This window comes from Trachurus trachurus (genome assembly GCF_905171665.1).
Source record: "Trachurus trachurus genome assembly, chromosome: 3".
NCBI lineage: Eukaryota > Metazoa > Chordata > Actinopteri > Carangiformes > Carangidae > Trachurus > Trachurus trachurus.
This window is the reverse complement of record NC_139893.1, coordinates 9158612-9176869: the sequence shown is the minus strand read 5'-3', so window position 1 is coordinate 9176869 and position 18258 is coordinate 9158612. Positions and strand designations below refer to the sequence as shown.

General features: G+C 41.8%; 1 protein-coding gene across 1 annotated transcript in view; it reads right to left on the bottom strand.

Moving 5' to 3' along the window:
* The window catches only part of syt7b (synaptotagmin VIIb), a gene marked incomplete at both ends in the record, with an annotated part of 95841 nt that overhangs the window by 28360 nt on the left and 49223 nt on the right, over window positions 1–18258 (bottom strand). Inside the window, 3 exons of the mRNA XM_084001798.1 lie at window positions 3828–4184; window positions 13166–13300; window positions 14251–14330. Coding sequence (XP_083857924.1) covers window positions 3828–4184; window positions 13166–13300; window positions 14251–14330 — 572 coding nt within the window. The remainder of the gene's footprint in view (window positions 1–3827; window positions 4185–13165; window positions 13301–14250; window positions 14331–18258) is intronic.

Genomic DNA, 18258 nt, shown 5'->3' with positions numbered 1-18258 from the left:
ACTGTTGTGAGGACACTATTTCACTTGAACAAAGGCTCAGTACTTTACATTACAGTTCATCTCACCTGAGTGTTACTGAGTGAACTCACACTTTATTAATCTAACATGTAAGTAACACTCTACTGCATGCATTTATTCTCATTTTGTATACCAGGATTTTTTCTTTCTTTACATTTTCGCTTTTAAAACCCTAGATTTTGTTGGTTTATTGAACGTGCATAACAAACCCTGGAATTGTTGGTTTATATGACACATCTTTATGCACCTGTCTCCCATATTCAACATGTTGCATGTGCACTGGCACCAAAATGCCTTTGATTTTAACATTATCTAACAGTTATTATGTAATACCTATTCAACATTAACATACAGAACATCATGTGAAGATGTTGTTAAAGGAAACTGGTGACTATCTGTAGTGAGTAATTACATATCGTCTGAAAACATAATCTGCCAAAACAAGTAACACACAACCCTCGCAACCATCTGCCAAATGTTTCTCATTTTTATATATTAGAAAATTAGACTCCATTAGCAGTGAGTAGAGAGGAAAGTGTGTTATTGCTGTAAGAAGAAGGTCTGCAGACGTTTTCTCTACCGTTCCCTGTGCTACTAAAAGCCATCCAGACTCTGAATGACTAAAAAGCCTTATTCTCACAGTCTGGGTAATGTGTGGTGTCTATGATTACTTAATGTGCTCTATGCTGTATCATTAGCTGGAGCAGTTTCTACTGTACAAAGAGATGCTTTCTGATGCCAGTGCTACTTGTCGCAAGGTGGGTTGACTCTGTCTTCACTTCTTTAACGAACATGTTGTTGCATGGATCAAAATAAGAGACACATGCACTTCTAATGTCTATTATTTATAGCATAGGATGGATGCTTTTTCTTTTGTCTCACAGTTCATTGTTAAAATATATGAGGTTACATAATGGATCAGTGAGCAGGTTGAGTTCTGACAAGTACAGGGACGTATTCAATTTCATATGAGGGTTTGTTTTAATCCACTGCAGATACGGTAGTCATTAAATGTGTTCAAATAAAACGAGCATCATTAGCAGAGAGGTAGAGAATTACTGTTGCCTCCATGGCTTTATCATCGTTTGTTTCGCAGGAAAAAAAAAGAAAAGAAAAAAAAAGCAAGTGTAGAGAAGCGAAAGCTGAAAAGAGGACGATTGTTTCAGAGAGGAAAATGGAGTGCAATTGAAATGACATGCAGAAAAAAAAGAGAGAGAAGCATAGAAGAAAAAGCAAAAAGGAAATCCATGAAAATTGAGGTGGCCTTAACAAAAACCTGCAACAAAGAAAAATATCACGTTGATTTTCAGCCGTTATTCTCCAGCTAAACATGCCTGAAGTCATTTAAATTACGCCTCACTCAAGTAATGCTGCGCCGGGGATTCATGCGGCCATGCAAACGGTGACCTTAACAAATGAACATTTGCCCACAACTAACCTTGTAATTCACAGTCACAAAAAAACAACCCACGTGCAGGCACATATTGTACAAAACTCTCGCTTCTCATACTTCTCTGCTTCAACCCAGCTCCTTTTCTTTTCTTTTTTTTTTTTTTTTCACACAGCCTCTAACATGGCGTGCCGATCCAAGGACAACCTTTATGCATTTTCTTCACCATGGTAATTTCTTAAAGGGCAGTTCCATCATGTGGCATCGCATAACATCACCTTGACTGTGTTTTTTTTAAAGATATAAAGGCATTAAGCTTTGTTTTTTTGTTTTCTTTTTTATTATTATGTGCATTAGTATCTGTCTTAATGTGGTTTTGCAGGCGTGTTTGAGCAGGTGATGAATGAGAAAAGTCCAAATGTAATCACAGCCAGTGTTCATAAGTTATAATATGAAACTGCAATATGTGAAGGTTTACAGTAAATCCTGCAAAGACGATGACAAATGTGTAATTGTGCACATAAAACGATATCAAAAAAGGTTATAAAGGTTTTCTGAATGTGAGGTATTTTTATGTTTTATCTGATTCTCCTTAACAAGAGGTGTGTTTGTGTTTGCACTGCAGGGGCAAATATCGAAAACAAGAGGAACACATTAGCACTTGAGAGACAGCAGCAACCCACTGGGGAGGTGTAAACAGCCCCAACATGAGGCTCATCGATAAAGTGAATGGATTTTGTATAGACGACCCTAAAAATAAAATAAATAAATAAATAAATAAATAAAAAAAGACACGCGCTGCTCACTCTAACCGTAGGGCAGTGAGATCATTAGCTCCTACACCGGCTCTATTGATCAGAAATATAAGCGTGGGTGGCGGCTCAGTCGCTGCTCTGTGCTGTGACAGGCATGGACACACACACAAACACATACACACACATACATGAAAGGTGAAACTGCTGCATTTGGTTGTTCATACCCCACTGATCGCGAACACATAATATACCCACTCCCCCCCTCTTCTCCCCCCAGGGTCAACAACCGATGTGTTTGGTCCGGTGAGATTCATGAGGACAGCGACAATGGGTGATACCACCTCCGTGTAGATGTGCGCAGCCCTTATTTGAATGATGATTCACATAGGCAGGGAGGTCACTGGCCTGGAGACACTGTTAATGGGAAGACACGCAAAAAAAAAAAAAAAAAAAGTACAGAGGCGCACACACGGCTATGTGTGTGTGTGTGTTTATGTCCGTGGTAAAAAAAAAAAAGGGAGGGGGTGTTTACGTGAGGCTGCTTTGTGGAGCACATCATCTGTAATCTATCATTCAAGTCAAGTGGAGGAGGAGAGCTCTCCACCTCAGACAATCAGCTGAAGCTCTTCAGCGACGGAGGAGGGAAAGAAGCGGGAAACTGTCGGTGTCATTTGCAACTTTAATGATCTTTGTTAATTGTAACTACACTATCAAGAGAGCAATTAGAGAGAGCACAGGGCTTGAGTATTTCCATTTTACGCCACCTCCTATCTCAACTCCACTATGTTCATTTCACAATTTTATTCACTATTTACATTGTTTATTAAATCTTTTACATAGAAAAATATAATTATAGTTTCATAACACATGATGCATTGTTTTAATTTAGCTCCCAAACAGCATATCAAGTGGTTAAATTAGCTCTCTGAGGGTACTGTGGCTTTTATTTTGAGCCCTTAAGTGCGTTTTGCAGGGAATACCTCTGAACATTTACTCACATACTATTTTATGGGCAGGGATTTATCTTTTCATAGTGTTTCTATATTTAAATGGTCAAAATATTTCATCTAACACAATAACAAACTAAAGGTTAACCTCAAAAGTGACATTAGAGCTGAATGAACATCTCTAAAACGCTGTTGGACCAACCCTCAGGGGTAACACTTTACTTGAATAGGTATTCATATGATTGACATAAAACTGTCATAACCATGACATAACAGCTGTCATAAACATCAATGTATACTTATGACAGCTGTCGTTAAGTGTCATTCGGTAAGTTATGTCACTTTTGATGCAAAGTTGACATTATTTGAGATGTCCTTGTTATGAGAACTTGACATAATTTTTTAAAGTTTGGCAATTAGGTCTGCTATGACAGTTTAAATTGTCTTTATGTCAAGTTGTCAGAACAAAAACATCTCAAACAATGTCAACTTTGCATTAAAAGTGACATAACTTACCGAATGACACTTAACGACAGCTGTCATAAGTATTCACTGATGTTTATGACAGCTGTTATGTCAATCTTATGAATACCTATTCAAGTAAAGTGTTACCAAATCAGGTCAGTAGTGAACATTTTGTCTCACATCACACTGTCATGAGCAGCAACATAATATTCAACAGTGTCTGTCAAGAGTAGAAAACCTAAAGACACTCACAGGAACGACTTGACGTCCAGCCCTCTGTGGCGGATCTGCTCCATCATGTGATCCCAGCTGCCGGGATTCGACCTTGAGCGTCCGGCTCCTCCTCCTCCTCCTCCTCTGTAGCGGGAGGCTCCAGCCGGACTCCCCCGGACCCCCCGCGGGCCCCCGCGGTGGCCCCCGCCGCCCGGGCCCGTGTGCAGCTGGCCCAGGCTCTGCGAGGTGACCGGGGGGTCGTTGGGACCCGGAGGGGGCTGGTGGGTGAGGGGCTGTTGGAGGCTCTGCTGCCGGACCAAAGGCCGAGGCCGCGCCACCGCCGAGGACGGGATGTGCTCCAGGGTGGAGGCGGTGGAGAGGGAGGCGTCGCCGAAACTGAGCAGAGACACACGGGAGCACAGAGGAAAAAAAAAAAGAGAGAGAGAGAGAGAGAGATGGATACAACAAGGTAGAGGTTGGAGTTAGAGATACAGGACAGGGCAGGAAGTTTTGAGAGAATTTAGAAAAAGTTCATGGCGATCTCAAAAGAAATATGGAGAGGATAAAAATGGAAAAAGCATATATATAAATACTGCAGAGATTGAAATGTGAGAACATGGTGTCCGTGGTGAATTTCTCAAGGAGAGAGAGACAGAGAGAGAGAGAGAACAAACAATAAAGAAGGTCAGAGAGAAAGAGGAGAACAGAGCTGTCAGAAAGCTGTTAAACATTTGTATGAAACCAACTGTACAGGGGGTTTTGAGCTTATTTACTGTATGCTTGTGGGACAGTGCACGAGTGTGCATCCAAACAGGCCATGCAAAGTGTCAACATTCGATTATACCTCTCCAGACTGGTGTCAAAACAGACCTCTGATAAGTGGAATTAGATTCAATCTGAAGTCAAAGCATCACTATCACTTAAACTGTGGTCTGGTCTCCGGCTGCAGCGCTAAATTGTTTCTGTATGTTACCTCTCCCCCTAATTAGTCCTGACCTACTTCTACCTTTTTTTCCTCCTTGTTGCCTTCTCCCTCCACCACTCCCTCCTGTCTGCTCCTTTCCCCCCCACTCTTCCCTTTTTACCTTTACAGCTTCTGAGCTCAGCTGCTCTTCATCTCCTCCGTCTATTAATCTTTTCTTCGCCCTCAGCCCTCACATCAATCTATCTCCACCACGCCACCTCCAATCACTGTTCTTTAAGTCTGCTCTCTAATTACCGGTCTGCTGCTCTTACAATCATGTAATAATGCTTCACCCCCTTATCCTCCCCTCAATCACTGCCCTGCCTGATGACTGTAAGCTTGTGCTAAACAGCTCTGTCTGGAGCTAATGCTGCGAGGGAGGATTTACTGCCCGGACCTGAGTTGTGTTAGCGGCGCTCTTGAGCATTAACTCGGCTCTAACTCTGCTGGAGAGCACAGAGACAGCCCCCCCCCCCCGCCCCCCCCGAGGAGCAGAGCAATGCTGGATCAAGTAAATACAAGACAGATCTTAAATACATGCACTCATGCACACACTTTTCCTCTCGTATACACACACACACACACACAAACTGCACGCCACTGGAGTCTTTCCTGAGGATAGGCTTTGATGAGACTGTTTACTTACTTGTGCATAATAATTGAACCGACTAAATGTGCATTAATTTACTAAAGTTGTTTGCTGTATTTCTGTGTGATAAGAGTTTTCCGAGTGGGAGACGGTATTTTTGAGCATTTAAGAGTTCCACATAGTCAGTCAAAGTCTCAACAACGTTATAGGTGACGCATAGCTGGAGAACGTCCAAGCTCCAAGTTGAATCATTAGAAGAAAAGATCAGCAAGTGTGTTCAAAAATATCTGGATCTTTGATGGAGAAAGTCAAAGGCAGAAGCAGCCTGTGCTCATATATATATACAAAAAACCCAGCTACAGCATTTAACTATACTGAATCACTCTTTAGGCGCATTTTGATAAGAAATATCCAATCAAGCTTTAAACTTTTATTTGAGCTGCTAAAGGGGAGCAAGGGCGGAAGCCAAGAGCAACACTATTTCAAAATATGACAAAGAGCTCTTCACTTTTAATTTGTTCTTTGTCAAGTTTGGCAGAATTTAAATATTTTGGCAGTTTTTTTTTGTTCCCGCAAGCGACAATGATGTGTTTGATTTGCTCTCATCGCACCCCTCACTTAGTTTTGCCAACTGCCGCTGAGGCTTGTGGGTATTATCCAACTTGGACCTGTCCCTCATATCACACACAGCTCAAATAATAAGTTAGGATATACATTACATAAACCTATGTGGTTATTAAACTGTCCAGGAGGCTCTCCTGAGAACAATGAAGGACATCATTAAAAGAAAACTTCATTAAAAATTGATGATAAATTGAATATTTATAGTGGGGGGGAAAATACGTCCAGACCCAGTGGCTCCTCACACTTGGCACTAAGATGTCAAAGCTATGCTAGTTATTCATCATCAATCACCTATATTACATACAGAAACAGTTAAATCCATTCAATAAACGCAAGATCTTGAAGCATCCATAAATTACATTAATATATATTTAAAGTTCACATAACACCAGAGTAATACAGTGGCATGCAAAAGTTTGTGCACCTCTGGTCAAAATTTCTGTTAATGTGAACTGTTGAGGGTACAGCAAGTGGGAGATGAAATGATCTCCAAAAGGCATAAAGTTAAACATGAAACAATATCAATGTGCTATTTTTGCAGCAGCAGCCTGCAAAACAATGGGAAACCCAAGCGACTTGAGCTCTCAGATAACTTTATTTACTGTACCATTTACATGCTGTGATAGTTTCCAAAAGGGGGGCTACTAGGTAGGCTACTCATGGCTGTAGCTATGAGGTCACCGAGGTCCGGACCTCGGCAAGAATTACACTTGTTGTGTAAGATCATCAAACAACTTTTAATATTAGACAAAGATGACCCAAGTAAATATAAAGTGCAGTTTTTTGTTAGTTAGTTTTTTTTTTTTTTTTTGGGGGGGGGGGGGGGGGCTATCCAAACCTACCTGGTCCTATGTGAAAAATGAATTACCTGATGTTCTCAGCTGTAAACGGCAAGTTAAATGTAATCATAGAAGGCTGAAAACCACAGGACATTTCTGTCCTGAATGGGTCTATAATAATAAGAATAAAAAGTCTAACTGTGCGTTCACACCACGCGGTGACGCCAGTTGACACTTTGGTCGCTCAGTGTCGCCGAGCTCTTGTTGAAAATGAATTGACTTCCAACGTTTTGACGCTTTGGAAGCTTTTGGTGTGAACGCACAGTTAGTCTACTTTATATAATTGTGGGTCATTTTGATGCTATTATGTACAGTACAGCCTATAAAATGACTACTAGCTAGAGGGGTCCAAAGTGAGGCCCCCCCGGACGTCACCAATCTCTAAACCCTGGCTACGGCCCTGACTGTACGTGGTATATATTCATGTTTTTTTTTTTTTTTTTATAAGGCCACTGAATTTTCCTCTACATGATGAATTGTTCCTCTGGTGACACCATCAGACTTGTCATGGACCACGAGGACTAATGGACAGAGGTAAAATGAGATGTATGAAAAAGCATAAAAACGCATTACAAAGAAACTGTTGTCATCTAAACATTGGAGCTCATGAGGCAAAAATATTCAGCCAACTAAATATGAAGGACGAATACAAATAGCCCAGTTACATAGAGGGCTCTACATCGCCCATCATTTCAGGGTCCAACAAATATGTTATCATAACTGACATCATGATGAATCAATACATCTGGCTGGAGTGAAGGTGGCACTCGGCCAGACATCTGGGAGCCGGTCCATGTGCTCATGAATTTCAGTCTGTTCAGTGTCATAAATTTGTCAAAGAATTAACTCATTTGAAAAAGTGAAGGCCTCTCCTATGCTGATTTTTCTCGACGGTTGTGACTTGTTGTGCTTTCAGGTGTTGTAGCTACATGTAGAGCAGCGTTCGTTCATAAGCACGAGCCCTCTGTATGTACGAGCTGTAGCCTATTACCGACTTAGAGGGATATTCGCACATATTTTTCTAGCTTGAAAGTCAATTAAGATGACTATGAACCCTTGAATGATTATGTAATTAAAGAAAATTGAGGAGAGAGAAAAAAAACAAGGAGACAGAGTCAGAGCGAGAAAGAAAAAAATGCAACAGTGAAGAAAGAAAGAGAGGGAGACAGAGAGAGAGAGAGAGGTGGGGGAGAGGTAAATGCCTCAAAATAGAAATCAATTCCAGAGGAGAAATGGAAATTCAGAAATATTTCAGAGAGAACAGGTTGAATAATAACACGAAAAGGAGAAGTGAGAATCAAGTGTCCCCGCTCTCTGTTGAAAGTCTAATAGGTGGTGTTCGTAGTTAGAGAGTTGGTCAAAAGTTGTCTAATGACGACTGAACAACTTCTTGGACCTCCGGCTGCACTCGTTAATGAATCTGTTCAGCTGTGTTTTCTCTGGATTTAATGAATGAACTGTTTGGGTGATAAGAGCACAAAAGACTGTTTGATTATCTGCGCTGTGATTTACATACAGAGATCTTATATTTATTATTCATTCGTCTCTTTCGCTAACTAATGACTTTCTTCTTTAAATTCTCATATATATGTGACGAGTTCCTATTTAGATACAGAAGGTTTATAGAGTTGATCTTGTTCTGACTTTATCATAAATCGAAATATGTGATAATGATCATTGCTATTTCTTGGTACTTTCACAATCTGAAAATCGTAGCAATTATTCAAATGAATCAGTTTTAATGTTGATAATATCTCATTAGGGATACATACTGTGATAAGGAGTCACATGTCTTTTAGGTTAATTAATGCAATGATATTTTCTAACTGCAATATAACATCTATGAAGCATTTGTGGTTATACACAAATCTAAATCTCAATTATTGGTTTTTCTCCAGTCACACAAGGTTTATTATCAGTCACTGTTTACACTATCAATCGATCATATTGAATATCAGCTGGCTGTGTAGTTTAACGAGCTGTTGTACAAACATAATTGCAGAACCAAACCTCCTCCGCACGCTGCAGAGGTTTGGTTAAAATCAAACTGCATTCAGCAGCGGGGCTGCAGGAGAGGGTTTCATTTGCTTCCCTCGCCTGTTAAAACGGCTCACCTGCTGTTTATGCAACAACTCACTCCGAGTTTAAAAAGCTGTTACATCAGATGAATAAACAAGCTATTTCTGAAGATCTTCTGTGAGCATCTGCCTCGTTTGAAATTCTTGAGACTGTCACAGCCTTCAGTAAATTGGCGCCTGCGGAGGAACAGTATGACGGAGTGGATTCACTTTGTCTGAGACTGGTCCTCACATCAGCTGGTGGATATTTGGCAGCTGACATAAAATTGCTGTTTGTTTATGAGTGAGGGAGCTCTGTGTAGTCTCTGTAGACACTTCAAGGGTTTTCTCACAGCTGGTTCCTCCGTCGGTCCGTCTTTACATTGTCTTCACCTGCACATATCAAAAGCAGCTTCATATCCATGTTGGGGTGGGGGGGAGAACATGCAACAGAGTCATTCATGATGCCTTTACAGACTCACACTCTTCCTTGATCTCCACACCATGCTGTTCTTGTGCCCACTGTAGCCCCTCATGCGTGTCCCCCCCCTCCCCGTCACCATGCGCCACTCACTTGCCAAACCGAAGGCCTCCGGCATGCATGTGGCTCTGGACCGTCTGCCAGCGCCCGGCCTTGCTGCCCCCCGTCACCATGCTGCGAACGCTGTCACTGCGACTGGGCCCCGCCCCGCTCCCAGAGCACGCACCACCCCCGCTGTCGCTGGCCCCCGGCGAGGGTCCAGCACCGCCCTGCCCACCCTTATCCACGGCCCCACTGGGAGCGAGGACCGGTGGCGTTGTTGTTGATCGTAGACAAAGAAAACACGGACAGACAGGAAGTGGAAACGACCAAGAGAGGATAGAAAGAAGAGAGGGAGAGAGATAGACAGACGAGAGACGGACGCACAGACGTACAGAGCCGGAGAGCAAAAAAAAAAACAAAGCATCATCAGTAAAGATTGTCACACCGGTTAACAAGACACTTTGTGGACACGGTCCAGCCACAAGTGTCCGGCACACAACAAGAGGTTGGAGGAACAGCTGCTGGTCAGTCAGACACTCAGTGAATCAGACAGTGAAGAGGTCTGAGCTGACATTTAATGTGCAGCGCCGGGTAAATTGGAGAGCACAGCTGTTGGGCTTTTTGGACACAAAGACAAACTGAGATAAACAATAAACAACAGTTGTGCACAAACACTGAAGGCCGACAGATTACTGCACTGACTGCAAATCATTTATGGAGTAAAATATATAATGCTTGCACCCAGGTGATGTTAACACTGGCAAGATACCTGCAGCTATCTACAGGTTGGTTTGCAGTTGCACAGAGTACAACAATCTGTTTTTTGGGGGGGAAATGTCTAAGGTGCGAAATGGGCCAAGAGATGCAGCAGGTCTGCCCCATTTCACTCCACAGAGGGGAGCAGCAATGACCAACCTGCTGGCTCTGAGAATTAGGCATAATAGCTGAGTAATGATGCAAATGCATCATCTTTCAAGACTGCAGATGGAGGTGATGAGGACAGAACACTAATGTCTCCACCTGCAGCTCATGGTGAAAACAATGGCTCTCAAATAGGTTCAAAAATGCTCAAAAATGTTTCTCAAGGCTTATAAATACTTTTTCTGCAGGAAGGAAGACTTCTTAATAAAAAAATAAAAAAAACATTTTCTCCATTATTCCTCATCTTGGCGCCTCGCCTCACGCCGGCTGACCTGGACTTCAGGACGTCACAAGAGACGAGTACAGACAGAATGACGACTTCAGTGCAGGGGACGGTCCACGGAGTGAGGACAAATCACACGACACACAGCTGCACAGCAGGACGACGACGACTTCGACAACATGTAGACATTAAGTGCAGGCTGACGGTAAAATGAATGATTCTGACTGAACAATGAGATATGTTGTCCTGGCTGTCTGGGCTGCTGTTTTGTTCAACACTGCCCGCGCAGTTTCCCATTTATTTCACATTCACTTCACCTTATGTGAAGCGTTTTGAACGGAGATAACCAAACTTGCCTCGTCTCCCCTAAAAAAGCAACATTACTTCGACAATAAGTAGCAAGAAATGGTCGACTCGCTAATCTGCTATCAAATATCTCAAAAATGCCACTATCATCGGCCTATTAAATGCCATTTATTATAAATAATTATGTCAATAACAATCACAACAATCGCTGCTGCTCGCTGATTTTACAATCATTTCAACATCACTGCACAGATACAGAGTAATTTATCTCCCTGTGGTTTTTTGAAAAGAGTCAAGTGAGATGTAATTAGAGAGGATAAGAATAAGCAGGTTCGCTTAATGCCTCGGTGACATGTGAGATGCATAAGTGATGGAATGGAGGATGATATGAAACAGACGTTTTACCATCCAAACACTTAATTGTTGCACTGCACACGGACAGATACAGTGTCACTATTTTTGGAACAGGGCTCAGTTGACTGGACTCAGGAGGGCTATCAGGCAGCGACAAAGCACTTACAGTACTATGAGGGAAAGTGGGAGTAGTGACAACAAATGAGCAGGAAACACAGAAAACACAGAGCGAGAGGTGAGAGGAATAAATACAGTACACATGGAAACGCCACACGCACAAAAGAATAAACAAAAAAAAAAGGAAAGAAGTAAAAACAGTTAAACAGAATAAACAGAAACCACAACATTAAAGGGACAGTTCAAAGCAACATTATGGGGAAAAATGTGCTTATTGGCTTTCTCGTGGAGAGTTGGATGAGCCGACTGTTAAATATGAAGCTACAGCCAAATGCTGTTTCTTATAGCTTAGCGTAAAGACTGGAAACATAAGGAAGCTGTTTCCTTATGTATTCAGACATAACAAAATCTGTATATGAGTCATTAATTAGCAAGTTGAATTGATTTTGACTGAAAAACAATTAAAGTTGGTTTATTTTTTGGCCATAATCCCACGTGTAAAAGAGCTAATTGTCCTTTTTGCACTGTGGTTTCTGCACAAGGTGTTAATCAGTCTGTGAGCCTTACAGGTGGATGGTGTTGTGTTTGGGCAGAGCTCTTTCCAGTTTTTATGCTAAGATAAATGGCTAATTGCTGCTCCATAATAAATGAAACTTACAGGTGTCAGTCCTCTCATCGAATTCTCTGCCAGAAAGCAAATATTCTGTCAAATTAACCCATTCAAAGATCATAAAATAAACAATTAAAACACAACAGTCAACCCTCTGGACTGGGGAACCCCCCCATTGGCTCAGGTTGAGGTCAAGTCTGCCACACTGTCCTGTGAGGCAGACTTGAACACGTGGCAGAGGGATCTGAGGGGCTGGATTGTATAAAAAAAAGGGGGGGAGAGGGGGGGTGCAGGTGCAACAGTGAGATCTGCTCTCTGAGGGTTGTCCGTCTCCATGGTAACATCCCATGGGCTGCAGGTGAGAGGTAAAGAGGGTCTGATGAGTCTAGCAGGGCTGTGGAGAATGGAGCCATCAAACCTTTGCCCTTGTACACCGTTTTACACTGGGACAAATAATGTGAGGATAATAACTGATGAAATTTTTTTTTCTTTTTTCTGGTGTCTTGCTCTGACTTTTGAGTTTTAAACTGCATCATTCAGATACTATCACTAAAGAGGGTTTTTCTAGCATAATTTTGCCTCTCTCTGGACTCCTCTCTCATTAACAGTCATGATTTAAAACCAGATTCAGGTTTTCAAGGGGAAATATCAACTAATTTTCTGTGCCTTTTTAAAAAAAATCAGAAACATAAACAATGTCTTAACTATCTCCAAGCAATTGCTCGGAAAATGGTCGTAATTTCTGTCAATGTTAGGGCAGTCCTGGGAATCAGCAATATTGAGGGATGGTGCTGCACATCTCTATCAGGTGCTGCATGGCCGGCAGTGCATACTAAACACCACCTCGCCGAGGACATGCCTGGATGCAAAAACATGAGGATTACCAGGGATGAGAGGAGACTTCTGGTTAAAAAGACATGCGGCCAGACAGCGTTACAAAATGAGGCCTTCTTCCCCCCTCCGGGCCATCAAATCTGACCTTTTCACTGCTCACAGGGATCTATTGATCAACCGCTGGCTTTGATTCAGAGTACTTTTTGTGTTATATGCCAAGTGCTAATGCACACAATTACAAACTCACTGATTTAGCGTGCAGGAATTCTTTACTTTGCAAAAACAATGTCCCGTTTTATTAGATTTATAGTTTTATTGGCGGGCGGGGGGGTGGGTTTCAAGGTGTACACAGGCCTCTGTTCACTACAGCCCTGCCCTGATAGAGGGGTCCCTTACCAGCCATGACTGAGACTCACTTGGGCGTGAGGCGAGGGTCTCCGTAGGGGGCATAGGGAGACATGTTTAAGAGGAACTCCTTGGGCGGGTAGGAGCTCCACCTCTGTTGCACATTGCTGCTGTCATTGTTATTCCAAAAGTCTCTGTCTAGATCACTGAAACCAGAGAGAGAAAAAGAAAGAAAGAAAGGTGAGACAGGTAAGAGAGCAGCAAACAATCAAAGACAGTTATAAAAAAAAGCAAAGAAAAACATGACGTATGAGAGAAGTGCTGAGAAACAGAAACACCATATAAAGAGAGAAGTTAAAATACAGTCTCATAACTCTAAAGGTCAGGAGGAGAGTGTTAATAAATAGGAGAAATGTGATACTGTCAGTGCCTATAAAGTCCTATTGTAAATCTGTACACAGGTCTTAAAACATGGTCACTAAATACGTCCGCTCACAGAAAATGAATGCAACGTTACATTCATCACATGGTTCTTCAAGATAAAAGCTTAGCTCAAGAAAAACGGTTCAGATAAGTGTTAACAATTTGCATGTCCTGATAGTGTGAAATATTAGTGCTCGATAAAAACAAACCAGAATGGAGAAAATAAAAAGAAGTGACCTGTGGGCTTTATCACGCTGTCAGGGATGAAGAAACAAATAAAACAGTGAGGAGGCAGAAGAGTCAGGTTACTGAAAACACACCGAATACAAACTCAGAGAGTAAAACGATAATAAATGATTGACATAAATAACAAATGGCTCAAGTTTCATTCATATAATGTACATTGTTAAACTTCTGCTTTGCAATACAAGCAGTCTTTTTCTCAACATGTCATTTAACGGTAACTCATATTCATCCATAATCCCACATTTGACAGAATATACAAGTAACTTCCCCACACTGTGTTCTTAAGTGGTTGTAAGATTCAGCCTCTTTGATAGATGAGAAATATAACCCTGTCTCGAGGGCATCATTTCAGCGTGGACGTTTCAGCCCATGTAGGGAAGCTACAAGATTAGCTTTCCAATCAGAAACGGCTGTTAAAATGCGATACTATCACCACATCGCGGATCATTTCCATACACCCTCCATCTACACCCTCCCTGACACCTACTTGATGGCTTTATTTTCCCCTCGACCTCGCACAGAATCTGGAGAGCTGGCAGCCTCCACCCCAGGCTTATTCCTCTTCCCCTGCAAAGAGACAGAGACAGAGAACGACGGGTGGGGTGAGGTGGGTGGGTGGGGGGAGAAAGATCTTAGTGCCGTGTCTTCATCGTTGTTTACAAAAGCAGCTTCTGCCATTGAAGTGCTCATTATAGCGGCTTTAGGACAGCAACAGTTAGCGACACATGTTGTAAAATATGATGAATGAGGGAAGAGCAACAAATTGGTTTGATGCCAGGGCCACAGCCGGCTTCTGAGGATCAAAACGTGACGAGGGACCACTTAACCACAATGAGATGCAAAAACCACTCTCACACTCTCACACGCATGACACATGCAGAGACATGTCTCTACACGCAAACAGGGGGAGAGCACACGCCAACACAATGCAGAATGAGCTTGACATTAGATATAAAACAGGACTTTTGTAAAAAAAAAAAAAAAAAAAAATATCGGAGTTAGGAAAAAGGGAAATCACCTTAAAGGGATAGTTCAACATTTTGGCAAATTGGCCCATTGACATAATCACTATAGTCTTAGGAGTAGGTTTGTTACCTTTAATTGTCGGTGCAAGCTATTTTTAGAACGGCGGAGTCAAGTTGTGACCTGCACAATCACCACGCTATGAGATAATAACGGAACAATATGAGACGGAGTTGTTTTCGAGGTAAATTCATGCAAAACCGCTGATCCACGTTCCCTTCGGGGGCAGTTTTTCGGCAAGCAGTCTCTGCATTTACCTCGAAAACGGGTCCGTCTCGTAACGTTCTGTTATTATCTCATAGCGTGGTGAATGTGCAGATCACAACTTGTCCACCAGAGCGTTTTGGAGTTGGAGAACCAAGAAATCCCATGAGCCTCCGTAGCGTAGCTCTGAGCAGCTCGCGGCTCTGCTCCGCCGATCTAAAAATAGCTTGCACCGACAATTAAAGGTAACGAACCTACTGCTATGACTATAGGGATTATGGCAATGGGCCTATTTGCCAAAATGTTTAACTATCCCTTTAAGGAGCTGCCAAATCTTGGTTTATTCCACCTGCAGAGACTGTATTTATAACTCTGTGTTAAAGAGGTTATGACATTGGCTACACTGCAGCTGATCCTCCCGTCTCTCCTCCTGAAAAAGCCCTGCACGTACAATGGTACAACTTGGAAACTGGCTCTAATGCAAGTAATAGAAACTGTCGATAGTGAAGAAACCAACAAAACACCTGCTTTCCTAACACGGTGAGTAAAAGTATAAAACTTTGAGGGTTATTATTTATTGTAGGAGGTAAGATGTGTCCTTGGGTAAAAACTCTTCTGGAGATAGAAACAATGATGCTCCAGGAAAAAAGTAAAAAATGAGAGTGGAGAAAAAACACTTTTACAAATCAGAAACCCGAATGAATTAAACCCAGTGCTCTTTTATGGAGAAACGTCTTTTGAAAGGTAACAAAATTCTAGATAGGCAGCAAAATGCACATATTTCTATTGTAATATATTAAACAGCTTACTTTACTTACTCTCTGCAATTTTTATCACTTAATGGAAAGTGCTTTCAACCGAGCCGTATACTGTAGTTACAGTTATTGACCCCGGCGTTTTATTGAACTCTATATTTATTGAACTCTTGAGGGTGATAACGCCGAGCTCTTTCCAGCTGAGTCACACAGACTCTCTACTCTTACATAATGTTTTCCCACAATAACCTCACGACAAGGACATGAGGAGCACATGCGCCATAAAACAGACCGTATACCTCTCTTCATTTGTCAAACCTGCTGTGAAACTACATCAGACACACAATGGTTTTTGTGTGTGAAGTTTTATTCATAATCAAGGAATCAATCAATTTTGGACTTGATACCCTTTGGAGATCTCAGCCCAACAACCATCTGTTGCTCCGGATTAATTATCTACCTCGTCAACTTGACTTAGTTTTAATTACAAATGACACATTTAAACAAAATATGTTGTGTTTTGCATATGTCTCTGCTGTATTAGTCATCAGCAGGAAATATTGCACCATAAAAAAAAACAAAAGACAGAGTGAGAGCACTTTGGATAAACTGGTAATTTTATTTATTTATAGCCTGTGAGTTGCTAATAGTTTGAGACCTTTTTCGACATCATAAAGACCTTAGCTGTGGTTAATTAGCATCTTGTCTCACATGTGAATCTGAAGACATCAGCCTCCGCACATAAAAAAAAGCCCTGCACAAAGAGTTTAAAACGTTATGGGTGTCTCCTTCTTTTCACAGTTATGACTTAAACTGTCCGTGCAACATATGAAAGGACGTGCAGGAAGGAGCTTTTTGTGATGAAGATGTGTCCTGTCTAACACACTGCACACACTCCTCAGGCTAACGACGACTAATAAACCCTCGCTAAGACGGCAACAGCAGACGGCGTTGTGATGCTAAATTCCAGCGATGCAATCTGCCATTGAATTTTAATTGTGAAATTAAGTGTCACCGGCAGAAAATCTGTGTTTTTATTGGATCTTTTTTTCTTATGTGGTTTCTGTTCTGCTGTTGGCAACTGATGGTGTGTTAAAGGCACAAATTAACAGACAGCCAATTTTCACAAAACAGTGTAATGTGAGCATCCTATTTCCACTCTTTTCAGGCAGTTGCAGAGGTTAAGCCCCCTGCAAACAGGGACAACTAGAAGACCTCTGGTGTGAAGTCATGTGTAGTCACTTCTTCTGCAGGATGTGACAGTCACATTCAAACCTCAGGTGTCCTGTTCACCTGCAGTTCTTCGGACTGGAGGAGAGTGCAGACATCCACACACGTACACATGCACAGTGTGAGGGCATACACGTTTTAAAAGCCTCCAGCTGGGCCAGCGGGTTCAGGTTCAGGCTGAGGGGTCATCACGCTGGAAGTGGCAGCGCTAACCTCAGAGCCGCTCTGCAGCCACGTAGGAGAAAACAGAAAGTCTAAAAAATGAGGACAGTCTGACATCACGATTTGCTGAGCTGACTGAAAATGTGTTCCTCCAATTATTTATGAAAGTGAGCGGAGTCACTGAAGAGCGCTTGTCACAGATTCGCTAATAAAAAAAACATGACTGTATGACTGTATTGGAAGTTTTACAAAAGGAAACAGCAGTAGAAACCTAATCATGACATTATGACACCTTAAAGGGAGAGGAGTGGAGACAACACTCTGGGTTAGAGTTGTTAAAGTTAAAGTTATTTTTAAAACTCTTGAAGGGGACAGTGGAAGGTTTTTGGTACAAACTTGTCTAAAGGCTCTGTGTGCCTAAAGTATAGACAGTTTTTTAATGCATCTTATAAATATTGAAGAGCTGTCTGGAAACCAGAGAACAGATGGTTTCAGGTGGAGACCAACAAGACTATATGAGTTTATAGTTTCCTCACGCCTAAACGGACAGAACAGGTCACTTGTCTAAACACCAAACGACCCACGTGACTGCTCCAGAAATGACTTGTACATGTTTTCTGATCTACCACCTTTGTGTTTAAAGTTTAGTGGACTGAAAACTTAGAAAAGTCACACGTGCTCACAAAAGTTACGAAACACCTTTGGTAAGAGGTTAGCACTTGGGCCCTGTTTTAATAACCACTTCCACTCGATTATGGCCTTAGCACTCATTTTTTTGCGCGTTCCCGTGTAAAGGTAGGGTGTCCCAATTATTTTAAGAGCAGAGCAGAAGTAGAGGAATACAGACCCGCCTAATTACATGTGATGAGGTGTGAGAGGAGTAGGGGGACACTTTTACACATGTTGTATGAATGTGAAAAGACACAAAAACCTATGGGAAAATATAATATTATTCATTAACAAAGTATTTAGGATAGATTTATCTCAGAGCCATGTCCTATGTATTTTGGGTATAATAACAGAGGGAGTAGAGTTATTATCACTCCAGCAAACTCCATGGTGTAGATTGGCCCTTATTACTGGGTGTAGGATTGCTATACAGTAAGACACTGGAAAACAAA